Source organism: Delphinus delphis, chromosome 7, assembly GCF_949987515.2.
Source record: "Delphinus delphis chromosome 7, mDelDel1.2, whole genome shotgun sequence".
Taxonomy (NCBI): domain Eukaryota; kingdom Metazoa; phylum Chordata; class Mammalia; order Artiodactyla; family Delphinidae; genus Delphinus; species Delphinus delphis.
In genome coordinates, this window is record NC_082689.1 from 58,200,740 (window position 1) to 58,218,667 (window position 17,928).

At 41.5% G+C, this 17,928-nt stretch overlaps 1 protein-coding gene across 3 annotated transcripts in view; it reads left to right on the forward strand.

The window, feature by feature from the left end:
- Positions 1-17,928, forward strand: part of WIPF1 (WAS/WASL interacting protein family member 1) — a 114,917-nt gene that overhangs the window by 80,187 nt on the left and 16,802 nt on the right. For 2 of the 3 annotated variants that reach the window (XM_060016558.1, XM_060016560.1), the window contains exons 2-3: positions 9,664-9,752; positions 13,720-13,849. In XM_060016558.1, coding sequence (XP_059872541.1) covers positions 9,702-9,752; positions 13,720-13,849 — 181 coding nt within the window. In that variant the 5' untranslated portion in view covers positions 9,664-9,701. Of the gene's footprint in view, positions 1-53; positions 212-9,663; positions 9,753-13,719; positions 13,850-17,928 lie in introns of those variants that run through there. The other variant, XM_060016559.1, reaches the window with a different exon arrangement.

The window sequence follows — 17,928 nt, forward strand, 5'->3', positions numbered from 1 at the left end:
AAGTGAATAACCACAGAAGGATGTCTGCCTCTGACTCAGTGTGTCACATTTAACGAGAGGCCAGAGCTTGTCCAAAACGGCTGTCCAAAAACGACCCCACGTTTGCGTTAGAAGATGATGCCTTTCTCAGGGACGGTTTTCTCTCTCATATCTTACTTGCTCCCTGTCTGCCTGTGTCCCTGATCATGCCTTCCTGCAGTATCCTTTAACGGTAAGAAAGATTATATTCAAACTAAATGTATTTCCTTTATTCAGTTAGAGGGAAGGACTCGATGGCTTTTGGTGGACCATAGTATGTTGAGATAAAGTTGTTTAATTTTTCAGTAGAGTACCATGTGGTCGAGTCCTGTTGCACACAGGACTAGTTTCACTGCTATAGTGATTGTGGGCAATTTAGAACTTGCGTTTTGAACCAAAATGTAAGCGAGATTTTCAGGAGAATTTTTCCTGACCACTGGGCAAGTTTGGATCCACAGGAATTTCTTCTGCCATTTAAAATGGGGGTTTATGTCAGTAACTGTATCCTTTCGGTGGATGGTGCAATTGTCCACATGACTGCCTTTGAATTGTCACTTTGGCCGACAACAGTAAGTGCTTTTCAAGCAAAAGGAGCCACTGGAAGCTTCAAAGGAAAGTACCGTGGAGCTAAGCTCTTGCCAGTCTGTTGCTACAAACCTGTTACTTAAGTTCAGATCCCAAACCATTTCTAAGCAGAGTCTTTTAGGACAGTTTGTCTTTTAGAATCATTCTGTTCAACATCCTAACAGTGCGGTGCACGATTACTATTGCTAATCAAATTCTGCAGCATTCATTGTAACTAGTTACATTTAATATGATTAATATTCTGACATAAAATAATTGTAATTTTCGTATTTCAAACGGTGTACCCAGAGATCTACAGAGCAGGATTAAGGAAACTTTTTTGTATCAAAAAAATGCTTTTTTTTTCTTTGGGGCATATATGAAAAAGCAACTTGACTTATATTCCTTTTACCCCATGGAGAAATGTAAAATAAAGCTTTAAAAAGTTAAGAGGGCACAACTTTGGTCAATAAGTATAAGTTCTTTTAAATAATGCAGTGGCATAACTAGTGTATACAGTAGAAAATAGACAAGTGGTAAAACGAAGAAAAGACTATAGGAGGGTTCTAATTAAGAAAAGTAGGACAGCTTGGTAGAGAGAAAGATAGTGGGAAAGCAGGATAAAGAATAAGACAGGATAGTGAGAGAGGAAGATGAGAAGCCTGAAAAAGATTTTGAGGTCCATTAGTGTGGAAACCATACCCTTACTAGTCACTTGGGCTGTGGGTCTAACATTATGCGTTAACTTCATAAAGTTATGTTGCTTCTGAACTGGAACATCATTTAGTCGAAATTCTCCTTTTATAGTCTAAAGAGGTTAAATGATTTATCTAAAATCATAGGTGGTTTTCTGATGCTCTTGGAAAAGTTCACCTGTTGGTTAATTGCTCACAGCTCTTCAATTACTCTAATATCTAAACTTTTAAGGATTACACATACTCTGAATGAACTGCAGTATTCAGAGACCTTCCCATGGTGAAGAATTTTCCCTGGGGTCCAGCAGCAATTTCACTCTGATCGTTGACGAAATCAAATTCTAGATCTTCCCTATAGGCTGGAAGTTCCCCAACCTGTGCTAAAATGTAAGAGGAAGTGAGCTACCTAATTCCTGGACCTTTCAAGTTTTACGCACTTTTGGAGTCTGCTTAACATTTCATGAACACGTCATTTTCGTTGGGAGTTTCTGGCTATTTAAATTGTGATTCGTTCCTGCTTTAAGGTTTGACTCATTTTTGTTTTTCCAAATTGTCATACATTTACTTATTGTTGAAAAGAGCATTTCCCCTGAACTATCAAATAACTCTGTCTGTATTTTGCAACCCTGAGTCCTGAAAATTAAAACTGAAAAAAAGAATACTAGAATAAGTAATGCCTTAATTAGTGTGCTTTTCTGAGAAATTTAAAGTGCACTTTATATGCACCTCCCTTTGCCATCATTTGTAATGCAGAAGTTTGCATGGGTGTGCACATGTAGGCTACATCATCAGCTCGTGGTTTCTCTTTCTCATGGTTAAAAAAAGGAAAAGACAGTGTTTATTGAGCGCTCACTGTATGTTAGGCTCTTGACTTTTGCTTATTTTATTTTTTTTAAATGCTAATACTTAGTTAGCACTTGCCTCATTTAACTTTTTTTTTTTTTTTTTTTTGCGGTACGCGGGCCTCTCACTGTTGTGGCCTCTCCCGTTGCCGAGCACAGGCTCCGGACGCGCAGGCTCAGCGGCCATGGCTCACGGGCCCAGCCGCTCCGCGGCATGTGGGATCTTCCCAGACCGGGGCACGAACCCATGTCCCCCGCATCAGCAGGCAGACTCTCAACCACTGCGCCACCAGGGACGCCCCTCATTTAACTCTTGAATAGTCCTGTTGAGTCGGTACCCTTCTCGCCATTTTATTGTGGGAACTGGACTTAGGCTAAGCAATTTGCCCAAGGCCACTAACAACTAACTGTAATTTCAAGAGCTTTTTTCGTAAGTACAGTTAGGAAGCCACAAGATGTCCTTTTCTAATCCCGAGAATCTGGGATTGTACAAATGCTTTGTTTTAAATGTCACAGCCACAGTAAATATCTTTACGTGAATAATCTCAGGTAAGACCATTTCCTTTCTAAGTCTCCTGACCTTTTCAGAAGTAAATGTGGTGACTCTTCTACTTATATTATGAGGCTACACTTTCAATGGTTAAATGAATAAGATATGTTGAGTTTGTTGACCTATATGCTGTGAGTATGTGTGCATGAGTGTGTGTGTGTGTGTGTGTGTGTGTGTGTGTGTGTGTAGTGGAGAACAGGGAGGGGCAGATCTTAATCATCTGGTAAAACTAAATGTGGTGCTGAGGATTTAGGGAAACGTAGTTTTGAGATTTGAGGCCCTTAAAGAGAGTACTAAAAAAAAAACCACCACCAGTACTTGTTAGAGATGGGAAGTTGTGGGAGGCAAATTGGTACTTTTTAGTTAAGTGCATAAAGTAGAAAAGATTTCTCTTCCCTTTCCCATAGTTAAACAAGGACAAGTAGGTGGGTCATTGAACTTACCTTCATTTTCTCATTTTTGAGAGGGTTTAGCTGTCTATGAATCTGCACTAATTTTTCAATTAAACATGTAGGACAACGTATTAAAAAATAATTTTACTTCATAGCAACCTTTATTTCCCCAGCAGTTACTCTTACAATAAAATTGTGGGTTTGTGTCCAAGCTCCCCTCTAATCGTAATGACATTGTAATGCTTCAAAATGTCTTCTCTGAAAAATCCCCCCTACTCCCCAAATTATCCAACTCTTTATCTAAAAGAAGTGTTTCTGAAATAGCCAGGGACCCTCCAAGTACAGCAGAGACACAAACCCTTACCATTGAGAAGACAGCCCGTAAGCAGAATTCACTTAAGCTATTGCCTTAAATGATGATCAACGGAGAAAAGAGCAAGTACATTTTGAGAAATGAGGGGTCCCGTGTACAGCTCAGATTGAGAAAAACAATGATTATGAACTAGGTGAGGCAGTTGCTTTGCTTATAAAGGAAAGCTTGTTTCTCTTCTCTACCTTTGGCTTCTTCTTGGGTTGAGCAGCCTTTTCTGCTTCTCCTCTTGCATTGATTGCCTCATTGCCTTCAGCCCTCTGGAGCTTGGACTGAGGAGAGGAAGAGTCACAATAATAGAAACAAACTTTATGCAAACGTATTAAAAGTTGCTAAAATGGCCAAAAACGACATGCCGGGCTTGGGGGTGGGGCACTGAGCTGTTGCACTGGGCCTGGTATCAGAAAATAGAAACTACGGGCAACTGCAGCTGTGAAAAGACTGCTAAAGAAACAGGATGGCTGTGGTTTGCTGTGAGCATCAATTTTCCTGTTGAGCATTTTTACAGGAAGTTGAAGAACAAAGCCAACTTCATCTTAATTAGTTCTGATGGTTTGCAGATCTTATACACATCCAACTAAGTTTGTCTCTTGGAGGAGTTTCTAAAGAATAGAACCCAAAATAATCATGAGTAGGAATCCCCAAACTACCAGTGTTAGCAGCAATTTGAGTTTTCGCTAAATGATTTTATTTTAACGGTATAACTTGGAGTAGATTCATTACCTTTATAATGAATGCCTTTGCAATCTTTTTTTTATGGCTGCAATAACTCGATATGAATTTAAGGGCCTTTCCTTATTAAAACACTGTCAAGTTGTATGTATTATAAATTTCCTTCTGTTAATATTTATTGGTCAAACAGTTGTGCATGTGTGTATTTATATAGATACAAAGAGGTATGTGTGTGTTTGTGTATAAAAGCTGGAAAAATACACATCAAAAAGTTAACAAGAATTATCTCTGGGTATTATCAACCCCAACCCTTTTTCACCTAATACTTAATTATTATCAAATGCTTCCTTCAACGGTTAAATACAACTGTCGTGTTTTATTTTCATCTTTGTATTTTTATATTGTTTATAATTTTCTAAATGAATATATGCTACTTTTGGAAGCAGAAAAAAAATTCTCAAAAATCTAACCTGAAGACACCAAGAGCACAGAAGAAATATATACATGAAAAAGAGTTAAGAGCATTATATATAAAGTAAAATATCAAGGAATATAAATAAAAATAAGATAGAGAATAGAAAGTAATGAGGGCAAGAGAACATTGGACGTTAGGATCTTTTCAGTTGTATTATTTCTATTATGTCCTTTCCCTGTACCCCACCCCCCCACACACACACAGTGATGAATTCAACCTTTTCTGAACAAAAAGTTTACTTTTCTCCCATTCATTTTAGGTAGAATAGTATTTAAGGGTGACTTTTGGCAAGATTTGCATAGCAAAATGCTTTATATTTTTGAATGGTCCAAAATTGTGATAAAACATAACTGGATAAACCTGCTTCTTATCTTCTCTGCTAGAACTTGGCCGATTCACACCCACGTCTTCAGGATTAGAGGCCGGCCTTCTGAGGATTATTTCATTGGACAGTGCTGGAAATCTCTCCCCTCTTCCTGTCATTCTGTAGTGTGGGCCTCACATGACATAATCTAGAATGAATTTGACATTGGTTGGAAGAAACTAAGAAACAGTTTATTTAAATAATTTGCCAGTTCTCTTGATCATTTTACCTTCAGAGATAATTCTGCTTTCTTAGATGAGCATATTGAAGAAGAAAGCATAAGTTTCCTGGGGCAACTCTGGACTGAACTCTGGGCTCTGACTGAGTGTCCAGTTGTCCATGCTGTTGGGGGACTACGTCACAGTAGGGTGGGGAGCAATTCACTCTCTCACAAGGTGTTCCCCATAACCAGTATTACACATTGAGCAGATGGCTCGGGGCCACCAGCTACCCTGGTTGATCTAGGGTCAGTGTGTGATGCTGTCCACTGTCCAGCATCATTAAACCATGATGCTGACCTACTAGAAGTGTAGTAAAACCAACAAAATCATCCATGTCTCTCACAGAACTAGGAAATTCCAGAATTTCTAAATATTGATGTATATTGTGTGTATATATGTACGTGTGTGTAGGTGACAAAGAAGAGCCAATTAGTGGATTTTTAAAAATTTATTAATTTATTTATTTATGGCTGTGTTGGGTCTTCGTTTCTGTGTGAGGGCTTTCTCTAGTTGTGGCCAGTGGGGGCCACTCTTCATCGTGGTGTGCGGGCCTCTCACTATCGCGGCCTCTCTTGTTGCGGAGCACAGGCTCCAGACGCGCAGGCTCAGTAGTTGTGGCTCACGGACCCAGTTGCTCCGTGGCATGTGGGATCTTCCCAGACCAGGGCTCGAACCCGTGTCCCCTGCATTGGCAGGCAGATTCTCAACCGCTGCGCCACCAGGGAAGCCTCAATTAGTGGATTTTTGAAGTCATTTATGTAAAATATTCTACTCTGTTCTCTCAACCCAAAGAATCAATTCCTTTATGAAAGGTTTATTGGTAGATCCCTCCCCTCATCTCAATAGTTTCCACCAAAAATTTGTTGACTTTTTTAGGGATTCAGTTATTAAATAAAACTTTGGTAATCACTCATGTTCCCTAGGGTTCAGGATTTTTTTAATATATGTTTTATCTATTTATTTATTTAGGCTGTGTCGGGTCTTAGTTGAGGCATGTGGGCTGTTCATTGTGGCACGTCGATTTTCTCTTCTCTAGTTGTGGCGTGTGGGCTCCAGGGCATGTGGGTTCTGTAGTTTGCGGCCTGCGGGTTCCAGTTGAGGCACGGGAGCTCAGTAGTTGTGGCATGTGGGCTTAGTTGGCCCGCAGCATGTGGGATCTTAGTTCCCCTACCAGCGATCGAACCCACATCCCCTGCATTGGAAGGCAGGTTCTTTACCACTGGACCACCAGGGAAGTCCCCCCTCCGGTTGACTTTTAATTTCTTTAACGTATGACAGACAATCCAGAGATAGTTTGGGTGAGAAATCAATTGATGGATTTTATTCAAAAGCTATTATCTTATAATTTTCACTGTGGATAGCAGACATGATAGATAACATGTATTGTTGAAACTGTGTTTATCATTTGCTAGGGCTGCCATATCAAAGTACCACAGACTGGGTGGCTCGAACAGCAGAATTTTGTTATCTCACATTTCTGGAGGTCGGAAGTCAAAGATCAAGGTGTCGGTGAGAGCGCCCACCCGCAGATCCTCTCCCAGTTGTTTATCGGAGGGGGCGGGGCAGGGGCAGGCCCAGCCTCTGTGCTCCAGAGGTTTATTTATAAGTCAGTTAATGCACAGAGAGAGCCATAATAGCAACGACAGAAAACTGTAAAATACTTAGATTAAAGAGGCCTTACAGGGTGGCAGTCCCCTGAGAGTGTCCCTGTTCCATCATCTGGCCCCTCAGGCATACAGAAGTTCAGTTTTATCTTTGCAACCAGAGACTGGTTTATGAGAAGCAAACCCGTAAGAGGTTCCCGGTAGCTGATCGGAATCCACTTCTTCCTCAGTATTAGGATTAACAGGATGGCAGGTTAGCTGGTGAGCGTAGAACCTGACACAATGGAGTGTTGAGGGGCCTTTCATCCACTGAGCACGTGGACAGCCTGTCCCATGGAGCCCATCTCTTGGGCCCTCTGGGTGGACCCGGCCACCCCTTACTTGGTTAGCTCCCTCCTCAGCTGTTCAGACCATTGCTTTGGCCATAGCAGCTCTGACAGTTAGTTGGGCCTGAATCCCGTTTCAGATCCCCGTCCTTCCTCCTGGTCCTAGGACACAACCCTGAGGCTTCTGGAGGTGCCCCTGCAGCTGGAGCACCCCCTTCATAGGCCTCCAAACACAGGCCCCCCCAGCCCTCCTTATTACACTGCCCGTGTAGCCCCACGGGGGACCGATTGGTGTCACCCAGAAAAGACCAATGTAAGGAACAGATTTTAAAAGAACCCCTGTCTGAGACAGGCTCTTATTGAAAACCGGATTCTGACCGAGTTTACAGGTGAGCTGCAGTACTAGTTAGCCCTTTACCTGCCTAAAAATGCTTATCTAAGAAGAGCAGGGATCAAAAGGACTTGATGTGAATGAGTTTCGCGGGTCTTTTAGCGAGTTATTAATTTCTCTGAGTCCCAGCGTCCTCCTCTGTAAAATGGGTGGAATTATGCTAGTTTGCAGTGTGGTCATAAGTATTCAAGACGACAGAAATAAAGTGCCCTTTATCATCCACTTGACTGTTAATAGATGAGAGCAGCTCTTGCTGCTCCAGAGTTTTTTAAATTTCATTTTCTAGATGGCACTCAGAATAGAACTGTCAGAAGCTCTCTTGATTCCTGTCTTCCAGTAGCTTTGACAAGTTTGGCCATGTCCTCTTAGCTTTTCCATTCCGTTACTGTCACAGAAAGCAAGCCATCCATCCAGCAAAACTTCTATGGAAAGTAACAGCTGACCCTTGAACGATGCGGGGGTTAGGGGCAACGACCCTCTGCACGCAGTCAGCCCTCTGTATCCACGGGTCCTCTGCACCCGGATTCCGCATCGTCGGATTCAACTACCCATGGATGGTATCGTACTATGATGTTTACTGTTGAAAACAATCCACATCTAAGTGGACCCGTTGTTCAAGGGTCATCTGTATTTGTTTCAAGGTATAAGTTTTCCACGTTAACTTTCAGTGGTTGAACTAAGTTAATACTTTAAATTGTTTTTTCTTTTGGCCATGCCATGTGACTTGTGGGGTCTTGGTTTCCCGACCAGGGATCGAACCTGGGCCCCCAGCAGTGGAAGTGCAGAATCCTAACCACTGGACCCCCAGGGAATTCCCTAATACTTTAAATTCTAAGAGGTTGTTTTCTGCAATTAAGAGACTATTGAAAATAAAAGATAATTCTGAGGTTTGAAATTCAGGACACATGTTCCACAGAAACAATGTTATTCAGGTGGTCAGTGTTCCAGGCTGCTCACTTGGTTTAAGGCTCTACCACCAGGGTTCTCAAATGCATATGAATCACCCAGGGATCTTGTGAAAATGCGGAAACAAATGCAGTGCAGGCAGAGGGACTGAGATTTGATGTTTCTAACAGCTCTGGGTGATGCCCCGCTGCCAATCCGGGAGCGCTGCTGATCCAGGAGTGGCAAGATCTGGGTGGGAGAAGCTGGGATACTGAGGGGTGAGTAGGTGGGTGAGGGCTGCGGCCTGGGGCTTCCGCTTAGACCCAGGGATGGGACTCCGAGGACTGGGGGAAAGGGAGACAGGGTTCATTGCTGGCACAGCTCTGGGGGCACGTCCTTGCCATTGTTTCTTCAGCCCCTCATGTTTGCCAGGCTGCCCCCTTCGCCGCTGCTACCCACCAGGGCTTCCCTACGCTGTCTCACCGCCGCGGAGTCTGGCCTTCCCTTTGTCCCCAGAGCAATTAGACTATGCAGAAATCCTTTCTAAGGAAGCCTTTTGGTAGTAAACAGCCCAGAGTCAGAGGTTTGATTCCTCCTCTCTTTTTTCCCCCCCTTTTTTCCACTTGGATCCTGTAAGGAAATGCCAAGTAGCATAGAGGTAGGAATCCAGCCTCCTTGCCCATCTTATCTTCCCGTACTCCCATCTCCTTTCCCCGGAGGACTGTAAGAACTTTGAGGGCAAGTATAGAAATATAGATTCATCTTTGCATTCCTGGGTGCTACCCAGACCTAGACAAATGTCAGGAATCTCAGAGAAGAAAAGCAGCGGAGTGGAGAAGAAACGTCAGGAATGTTGGAGAAGAAAAGCGCGGGCACGGAGTTGGCGGGAGAACGGGAGAGGGCTGCGCCATGGAGATGAGTGAAGAGGAGCCACTTGAACATCGGACTTGGCCAGGATACATTTCTAGCCGTTTCCTAGTAACCTCCCAGCTTACTCGGGCGGCAGGCCAGGGTCCTTCCCCCAACCTGCTTTGGTGGTGGTGGGATTGAGCAGCATGAGGCACTGGGTTTTGCTTCCAGTATCTCCAGGCACTTCGGCTGAGAAGCCTTCCCTGCTGACCTCCTTCCAGAATAGTAACATCCTAGCCATGCCGTAAAGCAATTCCACCTCTTATAAAAGGTGGGCTTCGTGAATAGCTGCCACTTTGACGGGAAAGCGGGAAGGAAGATTAGGATGGAGTATTACTAAGAAGTCTAATACGTGATGGTGCTTTGTTTCTTTTTGTTTTTACAGATTTGTCAGCCAGACTGCTGAAAACGTAACTATCCAGGATGCCCGTACCGCCCCCTCCAGCACCCCCGCCACCGCCCACGTTTTCTCTGGTGAGTGATTCTCCCCATCCATGGCCCATGCACGAAGCAAGCTAAACAAAATTGAACCTGGCACACGTGTATTTGTTTTCAGTGTATTCACATTCTGGCTTAAATATGAATGATATGGTAAGCTTTCCAGGTGCTGCAGTAAATAAGCCAGAGCCTGAGATGCAGCAGATAACAATACGAAAATGTTTTGTAGTCTAAGGTCTCATGTGATGCATAGGACACGCGTGGAATGTGGCTTAGTTAGGTTTCCTCTGCCTCCTCCATCAAGGAGACACGTCCTGTTCATTTGAACATGCTGGCCCAAGACGGTTGGCAGGAGCGGTTCTGCCCAGCCTGCACTGTTTTCAGCTTCTAGCCTTTAACATCTGGGCAGGATAGTCCAGAGACCCAGTCTGCCTGTCTGAAAATGCATCCATTAAAGTGTCCTCCAGACTCACTTTCTTTTTCTCTGCCTTTCGCCATCTTTCTTCCCTCTCTGTTTTTGACAAATAACCCCCATCTTCCACTCCCCCCTCCCCCCCTCCCACTTACTTCGCCCTTTAAATCCATCCTCGCAGTTCCGTGTGTACTTTCCTAAGGAATTTCTTCTCTGGGCTCATCCTGGCCCCCTGATGGACCCATCCTCAGAAGTTAGTGCACCCTCTTCCAGGAAGCCGGCAGCCCTCCCCGCAGTGATACGGAAGGTCTCCCAGACGCATCCCCCCAGTATGTGAGGCCTTCGCTGCTAAGGAGCCTCCCAGTGATGGGCCCTTCACTTTTCACTTGAGGAAACTGGAGCTCAGAGAGGAAAAGTCTCTTGCCTGGGCTTCCATGGTACACATTTTTTATAACCCATCTAAGGCTGGAACCTAGTTGGAAGAAGAGACCATTGATTAGCTCATTGCTATTCCAAGTGTGATCCTCCAACTCCTGGTTAGAGTCCCCAAAAAATAAGTACAGAAATTTAGAGTAAGCGCTTAGAAACACTTATAGCAATCTGATAGTGGTGTTATGTCTATTGTTTCTAAGATTGTATTTTGTGTGTCTTTTTTAAACGGATTCATTTTTCTAATAAGTCATTGTTATTTTACAAAATATTGGTCCATGACGGATTGGAAATTTTTTTCTTAAAAATTCGTCCTTCCCTTAGATAAGTTTGAAAAGCTGTGATCTGGCTAGCATAGAAGGACTAGTTTATATTTCCCCAAAAGTATAGGTTTTGCACCACTGCTGAGTCGTATGTGCCTTGATTTTTTTTTTTAATTTTAATGCTCGTGTTTAATATGTATTCTAAAAGTTATAACTGGCACACCCAGGGTTTAATAGTGAGTTAATTTAAAAGAAATGTTCACTGAGAAATAGTATAGTAAATAATATAGTGAATTAACTTAATGAAAAATATTAAATAATAACACAGGTAGCATGAGAAGATGACAAAAGTCACAAAAGTTGTACCAGAATGGTTGAAGTTTGGGACACCCTGGTTTATCCTATCCACTCATTTCTATCCATTATTACCTGACTAAAAGCAAGATCCTAGAGAGACAGGATATAGAGACGAGAAGATGGAAAGGTTGGTGGCCATCGTAGGACACCATCCAGTGGAACAGCACAGTCAAGAGATAAGTCAGCACCCAAGGAGGTCAGGTGTCAAAATAAATTTTGAGGCAGAACAGGAGGCCAGGGAGGGCTGCTGATCCAAAACCATGAAGAGAACCAACGTGGACGTGGCGCTTAACCTCTAGACGCCTCAGGATTTTTAATCCTTAAAACGAAGACAATAGGTAATTCAAAAAGCTCTTTCTAAGATGTCCAAGGCATGTTGTTAAGTTATAAAAAGAAGTTTCAGAACAATAGAGGATGATCCTATTAGCAAAAGCGAACTGTATATGCAAAGAGCGTTTCTGGAACTGACTGCCAAGAAGCTCTTAACAGGCTTGCTTCAGAGGAGGGTTGGAGGCCAGTGGGGAAAGGGCATTTTATTTATTAATTTTTTTTCAACTGAGATATAATTGACATATAACATTGTATAAATTTAAGGTGGACAGCACATTGATTTGATACATTTATGTATTATAATTACCACCATAGTTTTAGCTAATGCCTCTATCACATCACATAATTATCATTTCTTTTTTGTGGTGAGAACATCTAAGTTCTGGTCTCTTAACAGCTTTGAAGTATATAATACAGCATTGTTAACTATAATCACTATGCTGTACCTTAGATTTCCAGAACTTATTCATGTTTTAGTTGCAAGTTTGTACTCTTTAACACCTCCCCATTTCCGGGGAAGGGCATTCTAGACCCCGCGTTTATCCTTCTGTCAGGTTATAGGGAAGGCTCCGGAGTCAGGCTGCCAGGCTTTGAATCCGAGCTCCTCCTCTTACCAGCTGGGTAACTGGGTTGATGATTTAACTTCCCTGTGCCTCAGTTTCCTTGACTCTAAAATGAAAGTCATGACTCACAGGGTTGATGAATTAGTATACTTAAAATGCTAAAAACGGTGCGTGACCCACAGTAAAAGCTATATAAATGTTAGCTGTTATTATCGTGAGCAAGTACTACTTTGTAATTTAACTAAGACACTTTCAGTTTCATACACAGAGATTCTGTTTAGCCTGCTTCAGGGTTTTTCTTAGCTCTCCCTCTGCCTCTAATAAATAGCTGGGTCAGGTATCAAGCTAAACTTGCCCAGGTTTACTCCTTGTGGCCCTTGCTGGCATCTGTGAAATCAGAGCCTTTCAGAAGGGCTGGGGCGAGCCTCAAAGGACTCTCACGGCTGCCAGAAGTACCACTGGGTTTGGGGAAGACGACTCTCCCCAGGACCAGGCCAGACCAAGCCAGTTTCCAAGTGTGACAGACACACGCCTACTTCCGAGTCCATTTGCTGGCGTCTTAGTGTTCCCACTCCCTAAAAGAACCCTGAAAAAACAAAATCCCAATTTCACAGTAAGAATCTTTCCCAGGAATTCTGAAATTATAGAAAATACCCAAAGGTTTTATTTATTTATTTATTTTTTATTTTTTGGCTGCTCATCGCAGCTTGTGGGATCTTAGTTCCCCGACCAGGGATCAACCCCACACCCCTGCAGTGGAAGCACGGAGTCTTGACCACTGGACCGCCAGGGAAGTCCCCCCAAAGGTTTTAAAGCAGCACCATTGTCAGCTGTGCAGTCTCTGTGGGCTAAGCTTTCAAAGGGATTAGGGAACTATGTTCAATATCCTGTAATAAACCATAATGGAAAAGAATTTAAAAATAAAAAAAATTTTTAAAGGGATTAAACATCAGGAACACCTTAGCCCAGAGGAACATGAAGGGAGTTGGGGGGTAATGGAAATGTTGTATATCTTGACTGTGGCGGTGGCTACACGATTGTATATGTTTGTCAGAATTCACAGGACTGTACACTAAAAGGGTGATTTTACTATTTGTAAATTATACCTCCAATCTGCCTTAAATTAAAAAGAAAAAAATCTCTTGTCAGTGTAACCAGAGGGAATTATTTTCTAAAATTTTGGTGGATTAAAAAAAAATACAGCTGAGCCTTTTTGATAAAGACAATTCTCCTCTAGCACCAGGTTAGTTCCAAAAGACAAGAAAGAGATGTTCTTCAGAGAACATTCTAGAGGATGAAGCCTCATAGTATCCTGCAAATTCCTCTCAGACTTAAAATTCCCTGCTCGTCTCTAGCCATCCACCCCTTGCTCTGTTGGTTACGGCCAGATTGTGGTCTGAATTTTCAGAGACTTTTATCAGGGAGTGACTCTTCCTGCATTAAAAATGAATGTAATGTATTGCTGCATCTGCTCCCAAATGTCTGGGTCTTAAAAAGAGTGACATCGGGTCTAAAACTTGTAGAGAATTTACAGCCTATTGCCAAGAATCTTAATAACAAGCTCCCAATGCGCTAGCTGTCCCCACCGAGTGTTGTACTACACGATTTTAATTCAAAAGATGAATACGAGTTTGCGTGTTTCGTTTCAGGCCAATACAGAAAAGCCTACCTTGAATAAGTCAGAGCAGGCTGGGAGAAATGCTCTTCTCTCTGACATCAACAAAGGGAAGAAACTAAAGAAGACAGTCACCAATGACAGAAGTGCACCGATATTGGACAGTAAGTGAAAAAAGTTATTTTCCATGGAGATAAATGGTTTATGACCTAACAATCAACTCTACTCTTCCCACCAAAAAAAAAAATTTTTTTTTTTTTTTTTGGTTAACAACAGCTGCAAAGCTAGCAGAATAAGGGACTGTATCACTCATTGTAGGCCATGGCTCTGGCTTGGGTTCCCTCTAATGCTGCAGGAAGCCAGTATAATAATTCTTTGTCCAAGACACACACAGCAGCAATTCTCTGAATTATTCACAACTCTTTACAGCACTTTCTGGAAATTAACCCTTTGCTCATCTTACCACAGCGCAAAAGGCAGCATGAAATATGGAAAGAGCCCTAGTCTTGGAATCAAAGGATGTAGGTTCGAGCCCTGACCATCTCCAACCCTTTGTCTTCATTTGTAAAATGGAGATAATACCTGTTCTACTACCCTCACAAGCTTGTTGTGAGCATCAAATGAGACAATGCTTCTGAAAGTGTTTTGTTGCCTGGAATGTATAATTCAAGTGTAGTTATGATTATTAGGGGGTTAGAGAGAGAGGAAATGAGATCACAGCTTTGCTCATTGACCCATCATAAATCTGAGATACTTTCTGGAACAAGGCAGGGTATGTGTAAACAAACAAGTACCCACCATACAGGGCTACTTATTAACATTTACAACAGAATGAAACATTACAGATGGCTAGAATCTACCGGAAGTTAATTATCAGGCCTCAAGACTATCATCTCACACTCCTCACACATTTCCACTGCCAGCCAGATGTGCCCAGAATTCATCCTCGACCACAGATGCCACTTGGACTCAACAGGAATTAGACTGTCCTAAACTCACCAGAGGGAGTTTGGAGACAAGTGAATAACGATGTAGGATTTTAGCCAAGTGGAGGAATTTCTAGGAAAAGTGCCTAACGAGTAGAAGAGAAAGATCAGTGTTAGGTGAGAACATTGGTGAGGGAGGAAGGTGGAAAAGAGGAAGACCAAGACAAAGGCCTTTGAGTTTTGCTCTGTTACCAGGCAAGGTGGTGCAGATGGAATGCACCACACCTCAGTGGAACTAGAGGGTCTTTGACTTTCGATGAAGTCTTACCTCTGGGTCAGAATGCCCACAAAATGGTGTGGTTATTGTATAGTCAATTGCTTAGTTTTCCTGATCTGTGTCACAAGGTTCTCCCTGGGGTTGCCCAGCCCAGTCGCTTCTTTCTGGGGAGCTCTGGTCCAATACCCATTGAATCATGGTGCCTGGGATGGGGCCAGAGGAACTCCACAAACTGCCAACCTCTAGACCAGAGCCCAGTGGTTCTCTCCACTACGAGAGGGAGCCTAGGCTCTGGAGAATTCCCTAGATGTTGAAGGAGAATGGACAGTCTGGGGCCTAGTCCTGAATCCACTAGTGGAAGTTCATTATATTCTTCAAGATACACTTCTCTCATTAAATGGAAAAGAGTGTTAGTTCTCCCTCCCATCTGCTCAGTGATGTTTAAGAATGCACTTTGCCTTGTGGACACCAGATGCAACCCAATGCATGCCCTTGTTCATGAACTTAACTGGACGCTAACACTGTTGTTAGAAGCTCTTTGCAAGTGGCAAAGTCCATCCATGGTTTTGTATTTGTTTGCAGGTGAAACCTCCCTGGGTTCTATGTCAAAATGTTGACCATGGTTATATAGGATATAACTCTTGAGGTCAGCTTTGTCCTCCAATTTAATTGTTAGCAGAGTGACCTAGAGCCAGTTAGCTGTCCTCAACTAGTGTAGCTTCTCTATCGGAAAGCTGTACAACTGTTGCAAGTTAAGAACACTAGTGGACGATGTCTGATAGAACAAGTTCATCGATCTCTTTGAATGTTCAATACCAGGTAAAGATGTCCTATGAAATGCAGTATTGCAGAATGCATCGTTCATCAACCAATAACATTTTAATGTCAAGGGCATTATTAATATTATTGGCAATAATTTAAATGAGTAAAACTTTTAAATTTTATATGGAAGCAATTTTGCATGCACTTCCAGAAATGGTTATTCTAATTTGATATAGCGTACTAGGCGAAGTAATTCTTGTGAGTTCAGTATCAGATTGTTTCTTCTATCAGCAGAGTTCCCATAAGTATCCCAGAAAGTTCCACACCTAGAAAAGATACAGAGCTGACACAGACTTATGATCAATCTAATCCAGAAAAAAAGAAAACACAAATGAATAAATAGAGCTCAGAAAGCAGATTAAATAAAAGATTCAAAGCAGATTTTCTAAAATTAAGGATGCTACAATGAAGTTATTCTTAAAGAATTTAACTTTTTAAGAAAAGTACAAATTTACCAAAAATCATTCATGAAGCTTCAGTGAGCAAGGAAAAAGTTGAAAACTTTATCAAATTACTTTTTCTCTAAAAAGCTTTAGAGCCAGATGATTTTATCAGAAAATTATTTCAGATTTTAAGAAACAACAAATTCAAATGCTATATAAATCATTCCTAAATGTAGGAAGACATGGAAAGCTATCTGTTAGGTATAATGAGATTGGCATGATCTTAGTATCAAAACATGACAAAGGCAGCATATATACAGAAAGAAAGCTGGTGTATCAGTGTCTCAGGGGACACGTGGCAATGCCTGGAGGCATTTATAGTTATCACAACTTGGTGAGGGAGGGTTCCTACTGACACCTAGTGGGTAGAGGCCAGGGATGCTGTAAACATTCTACAGGGAACAAGATGGTCACCCACAACAAAGAATTATCTGACCCCCAAATGTCCGTAGTTCCAAGGCTAAGAAACCCTACTATAAACCACTTATGATCACAGATGAGAGGATACTAACTAAAACTCCAAAAACTCTAATTCAATAGTATGTTAAAAAAAATAATTCACCAAATCCAGAGTTTGTCTCATTTTTAATGTTAGAAAGTCTATATATCCATCATATCAAATAAGGAAAACCATATAATGATCTCAGCAGATCCTGGATAGGCATTTGATAAAATTCCATGCCATAAGAAAGTCTTAAAAACCCAGAGTGGAAGGATCCTTGCTAACCACGAATACTTAGAAAAAAAAGTTATTTCAAAAGTTATTTCAAAGTATGTAACTTGGGGGTTTCCCTGGTGGTGCAGTGGTTAAGAATCTGCCTGCCAATGCAGGGGACACGAGGTCGAGCCCTGATCCAGGAAGACCCCCACATGCCGCCGAACAACTAAGCCCGTGCGCCACAACTACTGAGCCTGTGCTCTAGAGCCTGTGCTCCGCAACAAGAGAAGCCACCTCAATGAGAAGCCCATGCACCACAACGAAGAGTAGCCCCCGCTCGCCACAACTAGAGAAAGCCCGCACACAAGAACGAAGACCCAGTGCAGCCAAAAATAAATAAATAAATTTATTTTAAAAAAAATGTAACTTTGAAACATTAGAGGCATTCTCATTAAAATCAAAACATGATTTCCTTTATTTTTAAAATACTAATAATGTTAATAATTTATGTTTAAGATAAATATATAAATGTATATTTATTCTTTATAATTATTTTAAAATAAATTGTCGTTAAATTAATAAAACATTAATAACTTACACTGTTATGGAAGCTCAGTCATCAAAGTAATTTCTTATATAAAACAGAAATAAGATACACAACTCCTAGAAAAGAAGGCATACACCTTACCTTTATTATTTGCAGAGCATTTGTCTACTAGAAAATCCAAGGTAAAAAATAAATTTTAATTCTGAAAATGCAGGAAAGTGATTTATTAGATATCAAATGAAATTTCCTGATGCCAATAATAACCAAATCCAAAATATAGTAGGAAAAACATTCCTTTCATAATTTCAACAAACAAAAATGTATTTGAAGTGACTCTAAAAGAACTATGGGTGACCCACATCATGAAAATTACAAAACTTTACTGAATAAATCAGAAGACATGGGAAAATATACCAGGTTTCCATAAAGTCTAAATATCATGAAAGTGTCAGTTCTCCCAGATTAATTTGTAGATCTCGTGTAATACTTACCAAAGACTCAACAAGGTTTTCCAGGGGTAGAACTTTAAACAGTACTTAACCTCATAAAACATATATACATACATAAATT